The sequence below is a fragment of the Triturus cristatus genome, chromosome 7 (genome assembly GCF_964204655.1).
Source record: "Triturus cristatus chromosome 7, aTriCri1.1, whole genome shotgun sequence".
Classification (NCBI taxonomy): domain Eukaryota; kingdom Metazoa; phylum Chordata; class Amphibia; order Caudata; family Salamandridae; genus Triturus; species Triturus cristatus.
The window spans coordinates 1,080,817,908-1,080,840,569 of NC_140590.1; the positions used below are offsets into that span (position 1 = coordinate 1,080,817,908).

Below are 22,662 nucleotides of genomic sequence, written 5' to 3' on the forward strand. Positions count from 1 at the left end.
CGCCTTGGTAATTCTGCAAATAAATGTGCTTTTATCATTTTTTCAAGTAGCACTAGGCGGCAGAGCATGATACATACGAGTTCCGTGCCTATAGTAGACGGAAGATTTTACGTGATTCGTTAGAAACACAGCAGCGGTTTGACAATATGTATTACTTGGACACCATCTGCTGTATGCTATAGAGATCAATAAAGTTTGTCATATAAAAAGAGTTCGGTGCGTTTTTCAGAAAAATTACAAATCCGGCTCTTTGGACAACATTTCCAAGAGGTACTACCCGGTCGCGATGCATATGCGTCATGCGGCAAGACTTAACTAAGAAATCTCACGGGAGTTGAAACGAAGCATAGCAGCCACTTGCGAGAACCCCACAGAGATGCGAGAAGTTCGTTTCACTCAGGTAAGGAAGAATCAAACCGTCTTCTTTTAAGCAGTTTTAACTACATCACCTTCTACCGTTCCTTGGAGAAATCTCTTACGGATGTTACTCTTGGTTCACAGCGTTACGAACAGAATTGGCAACTCCGAAGCCATTATAACATACGGACTGTGACACAGCCATACTTCACCGATTCATTGGACAAATTGTGGCACGATTTATCGGATCCATTGCACCTTGGCTGACACCTTAAGTAAGCAAAATATAATGAATATTATGACCTAGTGACTACTAACCCATGACTGTTTTGGAGTGATGTAGTAATCGGTTACATATTTCATTTTGTAGGCAGTGGTTGACGCCCAGTCCATCTAATTCCTCTGAATCTTTTAGACTGCATTCATATTGCAGGTGAGAGTTTTAAAGTATAGCTGAGTGATCCGATACAGAAAGAGATAGGGCATTGGATAAACAATATTTTTTTGTTCATCTTTTCTAGTGAACATTGGTCCAGACGAGGGTCCCAGGAAGAAAAGGGATTCGAAACGCGTAGACCTTACTATTTAAGGCCAATCAATTGGCGTAAAGCTTTAACAAAGAACAAAGTGTCTTAAAAATTTAAAAACACTGTCTTATGGATGGCCTATTATGTGTTATTGATATGTTTTCACTGAATCTGTTTTTATAAGATGAAGAATATGAATGAGTGTGAGTGGGTATGAATGCTGAAAAGTGAGGAATGTTTTTGTTGAGTTTTGCATATTGTTAGAAGGTGTCTAAAAAAGCCTAAAAAATCGTTGCATATAGATAAAAATCAATGTGGACACCACGGTGTGGTATTAGGGCTATGAAGTATTGGATGTAAAGAAAAATTTAATGTAATCTAATGACCTGTGTCTGATTAAATCTGACCGAAAAAGTAGTCCAAAGTGTGATTGTTTTAGTCAATACATACTTTAAAAAGTGTTGTTAAAAGTCATTTGCAGCATTGGCACATTGTTTGAAATATATTGACAACAATTGATGAATAGACACAGGCGCCACCTAAGGTGGCATCAGTCACTGACTCCCCTAAGATTGTTACTGGGAGTTCACTGCTGTGTGGAAGGTGTAGGTGGTGCACCATGGCAGCCACTACCAATTTGCATAAAGCTCAGTAGAGGTGGCTAGGGTTATTTAAAGATTTATTCCAGCTACCCTGAATTCCTTTTACTCAGTCCACCTTGACTGACAGTGGGGTTTGCATAGAGGCATGCCATATACATATCCGTCCCTGCCCACTCTCACCTTCAGATCATGTTATTAATTGTGTTGTTGTGAAACTAAGCTCACACATGCCCTGCTGACTGTGGATGGCGGATGACTGCTGGAGGTATTATTTCAGCAGAGACAAACCAAATCCACATGTGAATAGTTCTTGCATGCAATAAATGATTTTGATTGACTTTGAACTATAAACAATGTTTGAAATTTGTATAATAATCCTTTTTGTTAATGTGCATTACTCAAAATGTTCTGTCACCTCCAAACCATTCTGTTTATGACTGGAGCCTCTATCTGCTGGTTTTATTCAGTCATGTTTTTGACATTCCTAACACACTTGACACACCGTGGGGTGAAAAGGTTCAAACTTCAAGAGAATATGACAAGACCTGCATGTACGAAATATATTTTTCTTACCAACCACGGATCGATGGTGGTCTGAGAAAAGATTCAGAAGAACAGAATAGAATGCATAAATTGGATTATTCAAAGCATTTATAAAAACAATCATCATTAACATATAAATACATTAATAACCATACTGCTAGATGTTTAAAGCTCATACTGCCCCATAAGAAAACTGTTCACTATTCAGTGACCTCGGATCTGCTCTTACACATCTAAATACCATGGAATTCCATTTTTGAAAGTCAGCCAAAGTGTCGTCAACGTTGATTGGTTTCTTATTTGTATGGATCAACTGAGTAGTTCAATCGTGCCTTCTCAGTGATCCCTACACACCTTTTATTATTATTATTAATATATATATTTTTAATTTATTGAGCATATCAAGGACAGAACGACATTGTTATAAATTTGGACATTAGGAAAAGTGGTGATACACATTCTTAAACATTCTTAAACATTTTTCGACATTTGTAAACAGGAACCCTTCAAAAAATACCACATCAGTCAAGTAGAACCATCAATTCATTGAAAAAGCTACCCAAAACTACCCAAAAATCTAGCCACAAAAATATCTAAAATACATTTCCCCTAAATTATTACACCGGCTACCTCTTAACAAACATATTTACAAACATAGGGGCATATTATCAAGACAGGCGATAAAATGATCGTCGCTTGATAATATGCGCTATGGAATTCCAATTGAAGCCCATGTTGGATGTGAAGGACATCTTGCCTGAGCTTTAATTGGAATTCCATAGAGCAGATTATCAAGCTCATTATCGCCGTTTTAGCGGCAGTTTTCTGCCGCTAAAGCAGCAATAATTTTATCGCCTGTCTTGATGATATGCCCCATATTTACTAACAAAAAGAGCATTAAATTAAATAATTCTGCCCTCATATTGTTCTTTTCTAAAAAGGAAGGAGCCGGGGACAAATAGACCCTCCCCTGGCTATGAGGCCCTAAAATGACATATGCATTATTGCCTACAACGGAACTCATAAACATAAATAAATGATAAAACGAACACACCTTTTAACTGGAGTTGTCTGTGGTGGTAGGTAATATCGTCCTCAGCTGAGTAGGTATAACCTATGTATTGGCTGTTAGTTGTTCAAGCTTGAAAGGATCTGATTCCCACTGTGTTAGCCTACTCCGTAATTCATTTCTTACATAACATGGCACAAAGCATCTCTGAAAACTGCAGGCATGCTGTCACTCAGAAACTACTACAAAATGGCCTCACACTATATGGTGGGGACGCCAGCTTGGTGGTAGAGGCACATGAAGCATATAGAACAGAGGTATTTTAATCCTGGGTTACATTCCCAGCTGCAGAAAATGCAAAGTGGGTATTTCACAAATGTGAAGTAGGTGAAACACCAGATGAGTACACTCCATATGTGGCCATTCAAGTCCCTCTAACTTACCAAGAACATGCAAATTGGTTTAAAGGTGCCCTACCCACACTACAGAAAATATGAGAACGGGCCCACTCAGCAATGAGGGAGTGAAATGGCCAGTCCTAGCTGGATACACACCGCATTCCGGTACAATAATTTGACCGCAGCCCCGCAGCAGAGATTATACAATAATTTAGTAACAATATACAGATGCCTTACACAGTTCGTAATGCGAACATTAACAGTTACCCCTGAGCGGGCAGTTCAAGCTGCACTGCCACAATTGGTTACTCTAGGCATTAGCCCACAAACATTGAATGCAGTTATGGGAAAGGCCCCACCAAGAGGGAAGAAATACCGTTTTGGATTGCACAAAAAAGAAATCAGCTTTAAACAGTATTTCCCCATATGGGCCAGCAGGAAAAACACAGAATACTAACTATTTGTTTGCCAATGGGGATGAATCCCCCAGTAGAGGACTGCGCTACTTGTGGTATGGTCTTTGCTGTAGTATATACCAGAACATATGGTACCCCTTCACTAACAGTTCTACCTGACGTATCCAGAATGAATGTATGACGTTGCATCGCATACATTTACAACTCATGCCTTTACAATGCAGTTTTTACATCGCAACATCCTTTACAACAAATTCCATTACATCGCATTATACCTTTACAACGCATACCATTATAATGCATACCATTACATCACATTTAAGGTAAGTGTTGGATAGTATTGGGGTAATAATTAGTATTCTAACTCCAGTGAGTGCAACAGTAAGGTAAGTGTTGGATAGTGTAGGGGTAAAAAATAATATTCTAACTCCAGTGAGTGCAACAGTAGGGTATGTGTTGGATAGTGTAGAGGTAAACATTACTATTCTAACTCCAGTGAGTGCAACAGTAGGGTAAGTGTTGGATAGTGTAGGCATACTATGCGTTGTAATGGTGTGCATTGTAATGACATGCGATGTAATGGCTGCGTTATAGTGGCATGCATTGTAATGACATGTGTTGTAGTGCCATGCGATGTAATGGCTGCGTTGTAATGACATGCGATGTAAAGGATGTTGCGATGTAATGACTGCTATGTAAAGGTAGTGCGATGTAATGACTGCATTGTAAAGGTTGTTTCCCGAATATGCGATGTTACAATACAAACAATTACAACGTGTGCCATTACAACGCGGTTTTTACATCGCAACTACCATTACATCCCATGATTTTACAATGCATGTCATTACAACGCATTTTTAAAAACTACCATTACAATGCATATCATTACAACGCATACCATTACAACGCATACCATTGCAATGCATAATACTTTTAGGGTAACAGTGGGATAAGTGTTGGATAGTGTAGGGGTTAAAATTACTATCACCATGTACCCCAAAACCCATACCCACCCTAAAATTTAAAATCTCCATTACTTACCTTATAATGCGCTGTAATGGCATGCGTTTTAATGGTATGCGTTGTAAAGGCATGCGTTGTAGTGACATTCATTGTAATGGCATGCGTTGTAATGGCATGTGATGTAAAGGCAGTTGCGTTGTAAAGACTGCGTTGTAATTTTTTTTCCTGAGCCAGAATGGATTCAGAGATTCAAAAGGTTGCACAGTGAAGCACAAGTTGCTTTGTAAATAGGTGGCGAAGCTGAAAGAATGCTTGTCACTGGCTCATGTAATTCATTCATTGAGTCAGCAACATGTTAGCGTTCACATTGCAGGGAATTCACTGGCTGCAGATGCTGCAATCATTCGTTCGAGTACAAGGATAGACAGAGACATCTTGGTTGCCCTCAATGTTGCTCACAATGACCAACACCTGCCAAAAGGATTTCCCCTAAAGCACTCCTACAAGTTAGATGAACAGAACACACTGTATGCTCAGATTCCAGAAGTGGGGGACAGAGTAATACTAAACAGTGACTGCAAACTCGAATTAATTCTAGCTGCACATGAGAGTCTGGCTTCTGCACATGCAGGGGTAGTTGATAGAGTTTCATTATTGCAGCAACCCTACTGGTGGCCAGGTCTATTCAAACAGGCCAAGGACTTGGCATCAGCAGATGAAGAGTTCCACCATGGCACGTCCACCTCAGATGGCTCTGCTGATTTTAAACAAGCCCCTGGCTTGTGTTTATTTAGACCATTGAGGCCCCCTATCACCAGACAGGGCTTACAAGTATACCTTGGTGGCAGTGGATTCCTGGTTTCAATTCCTTTGGGTCTGGCTACAGTGATCGACTGACGCCCAAACTATTTTAAAGGATCTGCGAGTCTTTATTAGGACATATGCAGTTGGCACTCTACATTTTGACCGTGGTCTGGCGTTTAGCTCAAGGGTTCCAATGAGGCCATGGAAAGTTTTGGTGTGACCTTGCTTGCCTCGTCTCCATATCATCCCAAGGAAAACAAGGTAGTGGAGAGAAAAAACTGGGACTTAAAGTAGTCTTTAACAGCAAGGGTCTAAGGGCCAGATGTATCAAGCGTTTTCCTGTTCGCAAAAGCGAACGGGAAAAAGCCTTTTGGGATGTATCATCCCTAAACGCATTTGTAAAATAGGTAATCACAATTTTAGCGATTTCCTATTTTGCGAATGCATTTAGGGAATCACAATTTGTGATAACTTGAATGCAATGCAGAAAGAAAGAAACATTTGCGACCTGGCTTTAAGGAATCGCAAATTACCACCAACTTCTATTTGGTGGTAATTTGCAAATTCCTTTGAAAAAGCACTTTTTAGCATTTTCCTTAGTGGTATGTGGCGCACATACATGCTCCCTTAGGGTGTGTATCTGGGCTGATGTGCACACATGCATATTTCGGGGGTGCAACAGGGTGTCCTTTTGGTACCCTTGCACCCTTGCAATTGCATGCGCAACTTGCGAGTACCTATTTGGTACTCACAAATTGCGAATGCAATCCTATTCATTCCTAGTGGCCTCTAGTCCCATAGGAATGAATGGGAAGATATTCCTTAATACTCTATTAAGGAATATGTACGATTTGCATTTTTTTGTGCAAATCCTACATTCATTGCATTTTGTGATTCTTAAATAGCGAATCAGTAAAATTCGCTATTGATTAATCACAAAAGCAAATCTTGATACAGCTGGCCCTTAGGCATCAATTAACATTTGGCTGTTTTACAGGACTTGAAAGACTTCCAGGACAAACAAAGCAACGTCGAAGTAAAATGCACCACCACTGGAGAAGTAAAGGTAGCTCCAGCAAGATCCGTCTGGATCCCAAAAGTCAGGGATCTGGTCAGAGAAAAGATTGTGGACAAGAAAAAATGTAGGCCATCTTACAGAGTGACTGTTCCTGTGCTGGCTGTTGAAGGTTCACAAACAGTACTTCTACCACCACTGGCCTGATGTTGAGACAAACGATGTGTCTCAATTGATCTGACCCAATCACGCTATATGGCCAGTTCTCAACAGTAAGCTGTGTGGACTCATGGGTAGCTACCATTCTCCTCTCGCTGCCATACAGGAGGTTCAGATTGGAGCCTTAATTACAAATGAAGCTTGCTCTCCTCAACAAGAGACAACAGTAAACAAGAATGAAGTATGTCTTCTACCTGTTTCAAAAACAACAACAACTGTGCAGTCAATGAGTACAGAAGCACAGATTTCAATACTGAATCCTAAAAATAGCAAGGTCTATGTCAATGTAACACAGATTGAGTCTTCATTAAGTTTGACACAGCCTGCTGAGCTACCAAAGACAGACTGGACGGCCTCTGGATATTTCATCGACTTTGATGACTTCTCTTCTGACGCATCGGAACTGCCTTTGTCCCCTCCACCCCTACCTTTTTAACCGAAGGTGGGTGTCTTCTCTCTTTGGCTGAAAAGAACATACTTTGTTGCACCTTTGGATTACAATTGCATTACTTTTCCTGATACTCTGTATTGGTTCTGTGACAGTGTTCTTTTTCAGAGACTTGTCCATCATGAACATTTCAGCTGTTCCTGTTCTGGATGAGATTGTATGGGATCAGGTATCACTTGATATTTATGGTTCCAAATTTGTTTTAAATTCCTTTAAGTGACATTATCACCCCCAGTACTATTTTTGATGATTGGAGCATTGATACAGTTTTTATGAGATGTTTTGTTTTCAGCATTACGGTGATCATTTTCTACAGATAGCTAGTATTCCTCGTGAAGTTTTTAACTTTACACAATGCGAACACTGCCCTACACCACCAAGGTGCAGTTCAAAAGTATTTTGACAGAATTTCGACTATTTTTATGGTTATGATACATCTGACCCAGCCTCATTTTATTATAGGCTTGCACCGTCACCTGCAAAGAAAAATATGTTATCAACACGAAGATGATTTACTTTGCTTACTTTGCTTCTTTCCTCTCCCAACTGTCTGAGCAAGGGTTTGACTTTTGGAGAGACACAATAGATGTGAAATTAGTCTGGAGGACTATAGATTGGCAAGTTCAGGGAACCAAGGCTTTATTTAGAGCCTGTTTAATACGACAAAAAATTATTTTTCTGAACAAAACTGTTCAACCGACAACGTGTCTTGGCCTTGCCAAGATAAAAGATTTGAACACACCACGTTTTCCCACTCGCAGCACTGGCATCCGTTAACACCATATGATTAGAATACTATTGGCACTACGCTACATGAGGAATCATAACTCATCAGGTCCCAATTGGAAGGTATGGTTAGTTTGTCCATTAGACTCAAACAAATGTCAGGCTCGATTCCTAGGTAACAGCAAGGGATTTACAGCAAATAGGCCGACATGCGATATGTGCAGACTGAACAGTCGGGCATGGTAACAACTTACAGTGTTGGGAAGTTGAGTCTTGATTGGCTAAAAAGCTTGCCACTGTCATAGGAAATTGCAGTGTAGGTCGAATACACTGGACACAGTGATCATCCAAGTAAGTGCTCTACACTCTGAGCAGGCCATTCCCTCTCCCACAGAACACCCGCCTCATCTTTTGATTTCTCGCCTTGTACTTACAGACACAGTCCTCTGCTTTCGACCCAAAGTGTAAAACGTCCTTGGTTTTAGGGTAAGAAAATATCCCTACCCTCACCTTGATTCACTTTACATGTGTTTTGTGTGTCTTTGTCTGTTTGTAAAAGTCGGATTTTTATATTGTTGATTACAGAAACCTCACTCATCTAAATAAGTGGGATGTGTTACACTACGATATGCATGATAGGAGCTTTGAATTTGTACTTCTAGCATGCTTAGATTCACACATTTCACATCAATGTTATTAATTACTTCCTGCAAACCTCCCCCCTCCCTGCCTGTACAAACCCTCACAAATTAACATCACATGATCAAACTTGTTTTTATCTTTCAGGGTGGATTGGAACACCCCATTTGGAATATTTAATGTAGGCACTTGCTTGACTTACTTCCCTACTTATTTGCTGTACAGTAATCATTTGAGACCCATAAGCCACGCACCTAAACCTGTTTAAGGGTAGGAATACCTATCATTGTTTTCTGGTCCTGAAGAAATGGCATGGATTCCTCTTAAACTCCAGAGGCATGAAAAATGTCGACCTACACACACTGATAAATTGCCATTCTTCATAATTAGAAGCTAGCGATCTACACATAATCATTTTTCATCCATACCAAGGGGACTACTGATTAAATTTGACTCATGTTACCCCTTAGGTAGTTTTTATTTACCATTCCACTCTCCCCATACACCCACATTTATCATCGTGGCTATATTTAAACAATCTATGCCAAAACACCCTCTCGCGGGGCGCATAGGGCGCTGCAGTGCCGACCCCATGAGGAGCTAAGCCTGATGATGAAGCATGACATCTTCACGGGTTTGTGAGGGCACTACCTTCTAATAAGGAAGATCCCCTTGCTATTAACCATCCTGATACATATTTTTGTAGGTACAGTTGCCCTCCAGGTATTTGTACTACAACATGGACAGTCCCATCTTAGGTCAATCCTGTTGTTGAGCTAAACACTTCAGATACTGTGTTCTAGCTACATGCCATGGTGAAACATTAACTTCACAAATCTGTTTTCACCATGCTACTTTTCAGAACAACAGATAGCTACGGCCCGGAAAAATGCAAAATACACAATGTTACATATTGAAAAACTAGAGAAATTTCCTTTTACCACTGCTGAGACAGGATTGGATTGGATAATTCATGGGGAAATTACACTACCAATCTCGACTTTACACTTTCATTACTGTCTACAACACCATCAAGTGGCCAGATATGTAGCATTGGGTGAAGGGTACATACACGAACAATGGGAGCTTCCGTTCACATTCCGGTGTTGGAACAAGGATACTGACATTTTTGTGAGTGTCTCTGACTGCGAGAATACTTTAAGTGGGTCCCTAGTATGCAAAGACGTTCCTGTGCATGAAGCATGTAATGCATCTGTGGCAAACTTGTCTTTCTACTTGAAAGGTTCTCCAGCAGCCATGACACGTCCCAATTTCAGATTGCTCTCAAATGGGAATTACCTGATGCTGAACAGTCAAGGTTGCTGTGGGAAGCAACCAGGGGTTGCCCATGTGGTGACCGTATTTTCCATTCTTACTTGCTGTACGCAAGTCCTGTTTCTGCCTGCCCATGCAGTTATGGAGGATACATTGTGGCCTTCAATGAATTTTACCACTGTGCATTTTGACGCCATGACCAAACAAAAGCCTTATTATTTCAAAAAGATGTGGCCTTAAATTTGTCCAAGGAGATGTTTAATCTTCAGGTGGCGCATTCTTCTTTGGAGATACAGGCGATCTCCATACCAACTTCCCACAACATTTTGGAGAATTGGTTCATCACATTTTTAACATGTCTAGTACGACTGGAATAGCAGGGTTTTTCAGGATCATTGGCTCTGGGTTGGTCAGCACCTTCCAGACGGTGTTTGGAGTTATTCCATCCTTTATCTACTCCCTCCTCTGAAGTATATTTGGAGAATTTCCACTAGTCCTGCTTCTAATTGAAGAGATATTGCTTTCAATATTTTTTCTCCACAGTGAATGTCCCAGTTCGAGATCAAATGGATCTGGCACTGCCTCATGTCCTTTTGTGCTGTGAACGCATGGTGCATAACTTTGGCACACCCTTATTTTTAAGAACTTGATGAGCATTGGTTCCTGTCATTTCATCCTGTTTGGCTTCATTGCATACAACCTGTGTTCCGCTGCCTCCTGTGCACTTACGAGTGAGCCCTGGACCTGTGCTTGGCATCGCAATTGGTTGAAACTTCGGACATACATGTACTGGTGGACCCACTGAAGGCCCATCAGTAGAGCTGTCCCTTGCAATCATTGCTCCTGGCTTGACCATGTGTTATAGTTGGACAGAGAGCAAGGGGCCTCATCAGAGAACAGAGCACACAAGCGCGAGTGTCGTAACCTCTCTTCTTCCTGCCGTGCTCCTTCCCGAACCCTGCGACATATGAGTGGGATTGCCAGACAATACAACTTCGGCTAGTTGCATTGCTGGGAGAGGCCTGCAACCCAGCTGTAATTGTCCTGCCGGTGGTAAGGCACAAAGAGAGGCCCAACTTGTGCCCCTTGTGCACATTTGTTTAAACTGAGACGAAGACCCTTCATGGCCCTAAAACTGACTTCAGTCAGTCCCCGTCAGCCCCAGAGGACTTGTCATGCACATAAATTGCGAATTGTTTGTACGTAATTCGAAGAGTACTTTGAATAACACTATTATTACAGCTAACCTCTAGAGAGTCCAATTGGTAACAAAAGCAAAAACTTAACTACAATACGGTTGGTAGAAGTGGTTTCAAGTCCTCACCTCTTACAGCAAGTCTATGTGGAGGTATCTATCACTCAACAGCAGCAGGTTAGTTGGGTTGGTGCTTTTGTGGCATCAAACACGCTACTACAAGTGGTGACAGCACACAGTGGTCAAAAGATCCTTTGTGTAAACAATATAAACGAAGATACCAAAGCACTCAATGGGAGTCCAAACACATTCAGTCCACAAAGTAAGGATTCTTGTAGAATTTAATATCTGTAATTTGTTGCAGGCAGGAGCCAAGTAACTGTGATCATTGGTACAAACATGTTGAAAACAGAAGAAAACAACTGACACGTGTTTCGTCACAAAGTGACTTCTTTAAGGCTGTAAATGTGTATAAACATATGATCACTCAGGTGTATCTTTTTTTTTTTTTAAATTCTTTTTATTGGCATTTTAGAATATAATCATACATACATCACGTTCCATGCAAAGGAGTATGTTACATGTGTAGAAACCGAGACCAACATCAATGTAGAAAGTATGTCTATGTCTTGTTCCATGTGGAAGTGGTCTATATTGTAGCAGATCATTGCCTATTTAGAAAACTGGGGAGGAGAACCAAACTGGGGAGTGCCATGAAGTTCTGAGTGACAAGGCCTAGGCTCTGTCCCGAGTCCGCCATTGCCCATTCGGCTGTATAGTTGCCTCCTATCTAGGGGGGAATGGGCGTGTGCACTATTCGGGATGGGAAACCGTGAGGTGCAGCAGATGAATAGGGGAGGGGAACCTATCTGGCCCTAAGGTGGTACAGGGGGACCCGGGGGGGATTCCCGGCCGCGGGGACCGGAACCGCGTGAGGTGGTGCGACATCGGGGGCATGCATATCGGCTACCGGGGCAGCTGGGGTCTGAGATTGTCTGAATTGGTGTAGTAGGAGCGCCCATTCTAGAGAGATTGGGGTTTTACGGGTACCCTTGGCCTCCTCCTCTCGTATTGCGTCCTCCTCAGCTGCAGCCCATTTTAGAACCGCCCCTACCCAAGCTGCAAGTGGAGGACCAGTAGGGGACCGCCAGTGCATGGCTATGCAGCGTTTGGCCAGTAGGTGGGCCAGGAAGACGAAGCCCATCGGTACCTTGTGTCGCTTTCTCCGCCCCAGGATACCCAGCGCGCAACCCTCCCAGGTAGTCAAGTGTGTCAGCCCCGTGAGGTCTCTGAGTGTCGAGTGGACAGATGTCCAGTAGTTCTAAATGCCCGGACAGGTCCAAAACATGTGAAAGAAGGCAGCATCCCGCTCTTGACAGCGAGGGCACAGGAATGTAGTGTCAGGATAAAAGCGTTGAAGGCGCGCAGGCGTCAAGTAGGCCCTATGGAGTATGTGAAACTGTATATTCTTAAAGTGGGCATTCCTGGATACTTTTTTGGGGAATTCTATCGCCCTGTCCCATTCGCTGTCGTGAAATGGTCTTCCTGCCTTCTCCTCCCATAGGGCCCGGAGAGGCCCCAGCAGTGGGGGTGTCAGGTCCCCGATTGATTTATACAGCCATGTAATAAGGTGTTGGCCCGTCCCGTTCGCAAGATTGTGTGGAGGACTGGATGTGTGGGAGGTTCCCCCTGCGTGAGGTCAGAATATGGCCGAAAGTGGCTGAGGAGTTGATGGTGGAGCAGGAACTAGCCTGGGGGCAAATCGTAACCCTCCATGAGCTGTCGGTAGGGCCGGAGCTGTCCCTCGTCAAATAGCATTTCTGCTTCGACGATGTCCCTCGCCGTCCACTCCCGGAGCATGGCCGGTGTGAAAAATCCATAATTTCTGGGCCAGCCGACTAGAGATAGTGATGGCGTGTATGGAGGGGAGCGCGGTGTCATGCGGTGGATACGTTGAACACATTTCCGGGCGATGTCCACCTGCAGGGGGTAGGTTCGCACGGGACGGGAGCCCGGCAAAAGCAGGCGACATAACTCAGGACCGGGCACATATCCCATGGCAGTGCATGTCTCCAGTAGGTATCGCTCTGCCGTCCAGTATGAGAGCCATTGGAGCTGCGACGCCAGGAAGTAGGCTTCGAAATTGGGCACCCCGAGCCCCCCCTGCATTGTGGGCAGTCTTAGCTTGGCCAACGCGATTCTGTGTCGTCCCTTCCCCCATATTAGGGAGCTGAGGAGTGTATCTAAATCTTTGAAGAAGGAGCGGGGGGATCACCGGGAGATTGGTGAAGTAGTACAAGAGCCGCGGGACCAGAATAATTTTAGCTAGGGCTATCCGGCCGATCGGGGCCAACGGTAAGCTCCGCCAGAACCCAATGGAGGATCGTATCCCTGCTAGTGCTCTCCGATGGTTCCCCTCAAAAATGTTGATTGGGGAATGATATGATCAGATCCCAAGATATCGGGGACCCTCCGTCGCCCAATGCAGTTTCCGGTCACCGATCCAGACCTCCCTAGAGGGGGCGTCCGGGTGGAGGGGATAGACCATTGACTTGTCCCAGTTCACCCTCAACCCCGAGGCCTCCGCGAACTCCGCCAGGGCGGTCTCAAGTTCGGTGAGATCCGTCGTCACATCCCGTATATATATGAGGAGATCGTCCGCATACATGGATACACAGTGCGTGCCGTCCGCTAGTGGGATACCCCAGGCCTGTCCATCCCTACGGAGCCGGATGGCCAAGGGTTCTACCGTGAGTGCGAACAATAGGGGCAAGAGGGGGCACCCCTGACGCGTGCCCCTGTGTATCGCGAATTCCGGGGAGATATAGCGACTTAGGCGAACCCGGGACGTAAGATTGGTGTAGAATAGGCGGGTATAGGCTATGAGCGTGGGGCCGAGGCCCGCCCGCCCCAGGACTGCAAAGAGGAATTGCCATGTTAGAGTGTCAAACGCCTTTTCAATGTCCAAGATCAGACACGCCGCGTGAGGAAAACGATCCCCAATCTGATCCTGAATGTGAAATAGGCGCCGGATATTACGAGAGGTATTCCTCCCTGGAACGAAACCGCATTGGTCCGGGTGTACTAACTCGCATATGATTTGAGAGTATCTGTCCGCCAGAATTTTCCCTAGGATTTTACAGTCAGCTGTGAGCAGTGTGATGGGACGGTAGGAGGCGAGAAGTTGAGGGTCCCGGTCGGGTTTCGGAAATGTCACAAGCACCGACGCTTTCATAGAGCCGGGCAGCTCGCCGAGTCTAAGCGCCGAATCCAATACTGCTGACAGACGAAGGGTCAACAGCGGGGAAAAGGTGGCGTAATATTCAAGTGGAAGCCCGTCAAGGCCAGGGGCCTTGCCACGGGCCAGAGCTTGTACCGCGCCTGTAATCTCAGTTGTTTTTATCTTTGCGTCCAACCCTTTCCGGTCTGCAGCGGAGACTCGGGGAAGGGAAAGAGGGTCGAGGAAGTCGTTGATGGCCCCGGGATCGAGAGACAAGGGAGCCGTGTATACAGCCGAGTAATGGTGATAGAACACCTTGAGGATCTCATCCTGAGATTGCACCAGAGTGCCCTGGGGATTTATGATTGCGATAATAGGCCGGACTTCAGTATCTTGCTTAGCAAGCCATGCCAAGAGTGTGCCCGACTTGTCACGGTCCCGATGCATTCGGTTTGCATATGCCCGAAAATTGTGACGGCGGAGGTCCACGCACGCCACCTGGTACTCTGATTTGGCGTGGGCGACCTGAGCCACCGTCGCCACTGATTGATCTGCAGCCTTAGTGGCCGCCGCCAGTTGCTGCTCCGCCTTCTCTAGGGCGTGCTCCAGGGTGCGTCGCACCCCGGTTCGGTATCGAATGCATTCGCCCCTGGCCACCACCTTGAAGCCATACCACTCGACCAGGGTTGACGACGTGGTCCCCGCGTTATGCGTAAAGTAGTCTTGGATGCTACGTTGGTGGTCATGTGTGAAGGTTTGGTCTGTGAGACAGTCCCGCGACAGTCATCACATGGGGACCGGGGGATGTGGGGGTCGCCACTGGAGGCCAAGATGGTGTGCATCATGGTCGGACACGACTCTACCCAAGTAGTCCGAGTGACATATTTGCGGGAGAAACGCTGCAGTGCATAAGAATCGGTCAAGCCGGACTCGTAAATTATGAGGAATGGAGTGGAAAGAGTAAATGCGGGTCTGGGGATGGTGCTGCCTCCATGCGTCCATGAGGGACCAGTGTGCGGCCCATGCTTTAAACCGGTCTATTTGTCTGTAGGTGGGAGAATGTGGGAGTGGAGGGTGTGAGCGATCCAGCATCGGATCCAGGATACAGTTGTAGTCCCCGCCCAATAGCCAGGGTACCTGCGTGAATTGAGCTAAAGAGATTGTAAGTCGGTCCCAGAATTTATCCTGGTCAACATTTGGGGCGTATATGCTTCCTAAGAGGATAGCCCTCCCATCTAAAAGACCCTCTAGTAGGACGTATCTGCCTTCGTCGTCCACCACCCGTCTAAGTTCCCAGAAAGGAGTTCCCGGGCGGATCCATATCAGTGCCCCTGGCAAATGAGGAGTAGGTCGTGGCGCAGATGAGTCCGCTCCATTTTACTCGTAGTTTGCCGACTTCGGTTGTATTAAGGTGAGTTTCCTGTAAGCAGAGGATAGATGCTTTCTGCCGTTTTGCATAGGCGTATATCGCGTAGCGCTTACGTGGGGTATGCAGACCACGCGTGTTGAGGGTAAGTATTTTAATGTCTGCACTAGTTGTCAGTCGTGCCATGGATGATCAAGTCTGCGTGGGGACTGGGGGTGGTGCCTAGTAGAGACATCGTGGAATGGACCCTCAGGGATACACTGCGTTAGAGGGGGCCAGGCGGACTGGGAGCCTGGAAAAAAGGATGTACTGTGGTGCGAAACTCCATGGCGAAGTGGTGGGACATATGCCAACCGGGGTGTAAACAACGTGTGGGGATGCGGGAAACTGTCCCAATACTCAGGACTCATCGTGTGGGTCACGATGTGTCCAAACTACCTCCCGTAACACCAGAGGGGGGGAGAACTGCTTTATATGATAGGGGGTGACGATGTGCGGATGCGAGGCCGCTCGCTGAGTGGGCATGTAGTAGGATCGATGTGTATCTGGAGCAGGGTGACTGTCCCCACAGGTGCAATATCATGGGTGCTATGTGGGCATCACAACCAAGGATACCAAGAGTCCGTGTGCCTGAGTTGCCTCAGGGTAGAGGAGGAGATGGCAGTCCATCCAATAGGCCATCTGCAGTTTGTGGAGTGGCGTAGGGGGGTGCCGCCCGATCCGCCCCCGAGACGGTGCTGTCGCTGTCATTTTCGTCTTCGGATGAAAATAGGTCTGGAGGTCTGTCTATAGAGTCTGAGGACTGTGTGGTGCGCAGGTCAATCACTGCTTGTAGAGCTTCCCGTCTTTCTCTCATAATCTGTTCCAGGTCCGGCGAATCGTGGGCGCCCTGCGTTGATCTGGACTCGATGTTACGGAGCTTCTTGGGCCGCTTCCGGGCGTGAAAAGTTTTGAGAGGCGAGCCTCTCTGGGGGCGAGGATCGGATGTCCGCGGGCAATGTTGATCTGTCCAATCTTGTGCGGCCTCCGCGGATGCGAAGAAGATGGAGGACCCCTTATAGATAATCTTGAGGCGGGCCGGGAAGAGCAATGCGTATTGAATCTCATTGTCCCGTAACCTCCGCTTTACGTCCAGAAAGGAAGATCTCTGCTGCTGCACCGCTCCAGCATAGTCCGGGAATATCATGATGTGGTTGTTTTCCACACGCAGCGGTGCAGCTAGGCGCGCCGCCCAAAGCACCGCATCTCTATCCCAGAAGTGTAGGAACTTGGCGAGAAGTGGTCGGGGAGACGTGCCGGGCAGGGGTTTTCGGGCCGGCACCCGGTGAGCCCGTTCAGTGGAGAAGAATGGTGTGCGGTCTGATGGCGGCGTAAACGACTTCAGCCACGTCTCCATGTATGCTATGGGGTCGGCACCTTCGACTCCCTCCGGCAGCCCCAGCACCCGGATGTTGCAGCGTCTCGAGCGGCCCTCCAAATCCTGTGTGCGTTCCTCCACCGCAGCTAGACAAGTAAGGACCCCCTGGAGCGTCTGCTGTTGCTCTTTTAGCATGGGCTGCATGTCCGCGAGTGTCCGTTCCTCCGTACATACCCGGTCCGCCAGTTTACGGTGGTCATCACGGAGGAGATTAACATCCGTCGCCAGGGTACCAAGGCGTTCCTCCATAGACAGACGGGACAGTTCAATGGCGGCGAGGACCTTGTCCAGCTTGTCCGATATCAATAGGTCCGCGGAGGCCACCGTGTTGGGGGACCACGTCGAGGTCCGAGGCATGTTTTCCGGGGCCGTCTCCGGGATCACTTGATGTTGCGCGGGTTTTTATTTCCCCATCGCGAGTCACCGGGGTCTGGACTGGTCGGAGGCGTCTGTCAGGTCGCAGGAGCCCCAGCGATAACAGGAAGCCATGAGGGGGCGAAGGGCGCAGCTGCGTTGTCTCACGTGTGGGGCCGCACCGGGGAGCCGCCGCCCGAGCCGGTCCGCCGAAGTCCCCTCCTCAGACCGGGCGCAGGAATCGTCCACTCTAGCCACCAGGCACCACACGCGGGACACTCCCAGCACCAGGCCACCTCCCGCGGGGTCTCCAACGACAGCCAACACCACGGGGTATCCTTCGCAGCCGCCCCGAGGTCGAGGGGGGAGCCCGGGCACCACCCTCGTGGCCCCCGCGCAGGCCCATGTCCTTCTCAGGGTCCACTGTCCAGGCAGAGGCCAGCAGAGCCCCCGACGACGCAGAGCGGGGAAGCGGGCACCAGGACCCGCAAGGACACAGCAGCTCCTACAAACCGCGCCCAAGAGGCCGTCGCTTCGGCTGGCACGAGGAGCTAGGCTTCACCGGCTGCACTAAGATGAATCCAATGTCCCCTGGGCGGCCATGTTAGGGTCAGGCAAACTCCGGTCGGGCCGGTTGAGAGACCTCCGAGTCCCACAGTCCGCATCAAAGCCCAGCTCCCCCTCAGCCCCCTCTAGCGCCAGTCACATAGGGTACCTCGGGTACACGAGGGCCGCCTCAGGGTCTGACTCTGGGTTACGGCAGGCTCCGTGGATTCAAGATGGCGAGTGCGCTCGGGCCAGCCAAGCCCCTCTGCTCTTTAATGCCCCACTTCTCTCTCCGGGGGTCTGTTTCCCTCTGCCAGCCTCCGAGTGCCAGCGCGATCAAGGCGAGACATGTCACCAGCCGCGCCGTCTTCCCTCACGGCGTCTCTTGCTTCGGATGGAAGAGTTCCGCCGCCATCTTGAGGTCTGAGTGGCGGCGCCGGCAGCAGTTGCCGAACAAAGTCCCGTCCCGGGGGCTATGGATGCGCCCAGACGTCCGTCGGCCTCCCGCTGTGTTGCAGCCACCTTCCGATGTCTTCTGCGGCGATTAGCACCCGGCGGGACACTCCATATCTCTGCCGAGAGGCGCCCAGACGCGGAGCCTCAGCAAAGCCGGACCGCCATCGTGGCTTGCTTAGCCACGCCCCCCATCACTCAGGTGTATCTTTAGAGTTAAATGCATGTTTCAAGAATACAAGTTACATTCGTACTCAAGTGCCCTGGAATGGAAGGAGCTGTTTTCCCGGTGCTCCCAAAACATTTTAAAAGAATTAAAGAATTTTAAAGCACGTGGTGAGCAACGTTAAATCCAAAAGTGTGCAAAGTAAGTAGAAGTGAGGCTGGTCCAATCAAAACCCATGGATAAAGATGAGACACCTTTGAAGTGATCACCAAAGTTGCAGAAAGTGTGAAATCCAAGTTTTGTAGACATCCAGTCCGACACAGTAATTACTGCCACCAACATCCACCCAGTCCATAAATAAGAGTAAAACATGCCCAGTTAGACTCAGAGGAAAGAGTTACTGAACTAGGCAACTATTAAGATCCTAGTAAGCAATTCGCAAGTAGAAAGATTTGGAGAGCCAAAGAACCTGAAAAGTAATAAATATGTTTACTTCACAGCACAAACAATGAGTTAAAAGTTAATGTATGTAGTAGGCTACATTGCAAAAACTTACAAGAATCATGCAAGAAAACGTCCCTAGCCATTAGATATCAATGGATCGGTCCTTGTGAGGAAATATGAATTTTTATGGTCAATTGTGTCCCCTATCTAGACCCCAACGGCTCCATGTACATGCTACAAGTACATGTATGTTCCCTCCACTTCAAGCTATGAAGACGCAAATACAATTGTGTCCAACGTTAATATGTACTCTTTCATATCTGCCATGAATGGGCCACATATTCCGTTCCTAAGTATGCCTTGCCACCGTCTTTATATGGTATACTTTTCACGTTTTCCAGCTCTGGCAAGGTAGGCCCTGAATTCTGCCATCGAGCTTTTTCCTGCTTCTGCCTCTTAATGCTCCAGCCAGGACCTGCATCTGTACCCATGAACTTTGTCTTACTTCCTGCGCGGCTAACGGTGCCTAGCCCGGCCTGTTGCCTGCCAAAACTGTATTCAGCCTTCAAGTTATCTGTTCCGCTCCTCAAGAAATGCATTCCTGTCTAAGTAGCTTAGGTAAACATCCCTCTAGCTGCAGAGCAAAGGGCCCGGCCTTACTGTCTCCGTGCAAGTAATTCATGACTCTCGTTACCATGGTAGGCCCATGCCCCCTCGCATCTCATGTAGACACTTAGACGCTTGTACACGCACTAGCAGTCAGTATAGAATAGGATCTGTCCGAGAAGACCTTTCCTTCAAGATAATATAGTTCTTTAAACACAAGATATTAGATATGATTTAGGACTAGGTTGTCCTGACACCCCAGACTTCTGTCTCCTCATGTAGGGCTAAATGTCAAGTTCCTTTCACCCTCTAGTTACACGTCAATCACACGTCATGCGGCTGCGCGCGCATCTCTGCCATGTATTTTTGCTGACGTTGCAGGATTCTCTTATGGATCCACCCATTTGTGTCATCATCATAAAGACGTTTTTAGTATACGCCTCTATGCACGCCTATTGTAACGCCTTTTCTATTACGTATGTGTATTCTTATCAGCTGTTACGCCTCCTGCATCTGTCTTTACTGTAATGCATTACTATATATGCCATAACCTGTCAATAATGTATTGCTGATCCCTTCCTGAACCTTCGTGGTGACGGAACTCGATTGCCTGGTTCGAACCATCATTCCTTTGTAAGGAATAAATTCCCTATTATACCCTCGAATACCACGGATTCTGCCTCTTATTTTTACTGAGTTATTCGTATTGTATTTTACCGCATAAATTAAGTCTAGGTAATTTAAATTTACCACATAATTGGCGCCCGAACAGGGACACCTCTCACACCCCACGCGCCGGAGGTGCGTTGCAGACCCGGTCTCCTGCCACAGCCGGACGGACAATTACGCGTACCCGCAGGATTTCCTGTATCTCCCTCAGGCCAACGGGGGCGACTGAGGCTGCGATCAACACCCAGACGAGGCGGTGAGGAGTGCGGAGAATCCCGACCAGAGCCTAGCTGAGAGAGCAAGATCCGAGGTATACAGAGGCCCACCAGATTCCGAAGTTCCGAAGTATCTAATTCACGAGTCGAGTCCAGTCCAGTTTGGTCTAGTCCAGTCCAGACTTCCGAGGCCTTCCGTTCCATGCTTCCCGGTGAGTACCGTTGCTGGGGACGCATCTAGACGTGCACATTAGTTTGTGCCGGTCAAGACGGGTCTGGGTACACAGACCTGGTCTGCACTGTGTTAGCAGTGTATCTGTGCTGTTTAGCAGTACATCCAGTATATTTAGTATTATGCAGTTAACTAGTTTTATTCTAATTATTATTGTTCGTTTCTAAGAAGTTTTTGATATGTTTCAAATGTCGTGGTATGAGTGATTGTTTGATCTTCATTATTGTGTTTATTGTAATTATTGTGTTCAAGACCGAGTAAGAATTAAGTAACAAGGTTCAAGATGCCGTTATTTTCAAAATTAAGACAGATAAAAACTAGAAAAGGGATACTCGAGGAAGCTGTTCCCATCCCACCTAGGGACACTCCAGGGTATTTTATGTACCATAAACATGGCCTAGATGCCGTATTATATCTTGATCTATGGGTGGACTACACCAAGGATTTAGCAGAGAGTCAGAGATGGCCCGCTGCCGGAACATGGGATGCAGATTGCATCATGAGAATAGAAGAAGCGTTATGGAAAAAGAAAGCCAGACAGTCACAGAAAGATGCCATTGAACTATGGCGTAAAGAATCGCATAGGCGCACAGAGAAAGCGCTCAGAAAGGAAGAGAAAAGTAGGGAGGATTCAGAAAAAGCCCGAGAAAACATATTAATTGACGAAGGTACCCGAGTAAAATCAGAACAAGTAGACAGACAACGAAACACTCTTATGAATGGTATGTATCCTCTTCTGGCCGAGGGTTTGCCTAAGGCCACCTTGGAGGTACCAAAAGATCTGCCACCTCCGTTACTCCCGATTAAAGTACATCCCAAGACCACAAAAGACATTTTCCTTTCTTCCTATTTAGACGATGCAGCCCCCGAATATGCTAATGGTGTGCAGCCACGCACACCACCCGTTAACGACGCTCAACCCCAAAATCAGCTGCACCCACCTCCGCAGCAACAAACTCCTACTCAAGTTCTAACCATTCCATCTGTTTCTACAGTCCTTCCTGCACCCACACTCTCTACCCTACACCCAACAAATCCTTTTGGACTTGGCACCTCAGGAGGTGCGACAGGAGGTTTTTCCACGCCACCGCCAACAACTAGATTGACTTATAGGGATTTAGCATACCAACGTACACCCCAAAGAATATCAGACAATATATTAAAAGAGCCTCTTTCCGATTGTAGATATGATCCAGTGCCAGGAAAAGACGACCGAATGTTGCTGTCTTCAGTACGTTTGCGACGAGCTACACAATATTTAATGACGTTACCAGGAATGGTTGAACATCTAGACAAAATATATCGCTTTATCCAAACAGGCAAGGTCCTGAGAGTATTGCCGAAGCCATGGAATACCAGAAAGTAGACATACAAAAATTATTGTTACGCTTTTTCATAAACTGCTTGATCAGAAATAGAGATAGGCCTGAGGTAGATTCGGAGGAAATGCAAGCACTTACCAAATGGGGTCAGAATATAACAGACGGAAGACATGATAAACAGAAGTGTATAGAAGCCATGTGCCGAAGGATCAGAAAAGAAGTAGAACGAATACATGAAAGCAGAGTAGAAGCAGATAAAACTGAATCAGAAGAAGAGGAGGAGGAACAGTCAGAAACGAACACAGGACAATATGAATTACCAGCTAAACAAATGATAGCTTATGTGGGAAAAGGAAGATCTTTTAATAAAACAATACGTCCGATACGTCCAGAATGTAACAGAATTTTTCAAACAGTTATCTCAAATCCAAGGACCCCTGAACACTTATTCCAGGCTACTGATAAATTACTTCGAGAACGAAGGGGGTACCATATGCTCGATTCTATGGATGAACA

The 22,662-nt window shown here is 46.5% G+C and overlaps 1 protein-coding gene across 1 annotated transcript in view; it reads right to left on the reverse strand.

Annotated features, from left to right (window-relative positions):
• LOC146811131 (uncharacterized) overlaps positions 1 to 22,662 on the reverse strand; it is a 522,597-nt gene that overhangs the window by 23,241 nt on the left and 476,694 nt on the right. The window contains exon 8 of the mRNA XM_085615037.1: positions 2,060 to 2,080. Within this exon, the coding sequence (XP_085471163.1) occupies positions 2,060 to 2,080 (21 nt within the window). The remainder of the gene's footprint in view (positions 1 to 2,059; positions 2,081 to 22,662) is intronic.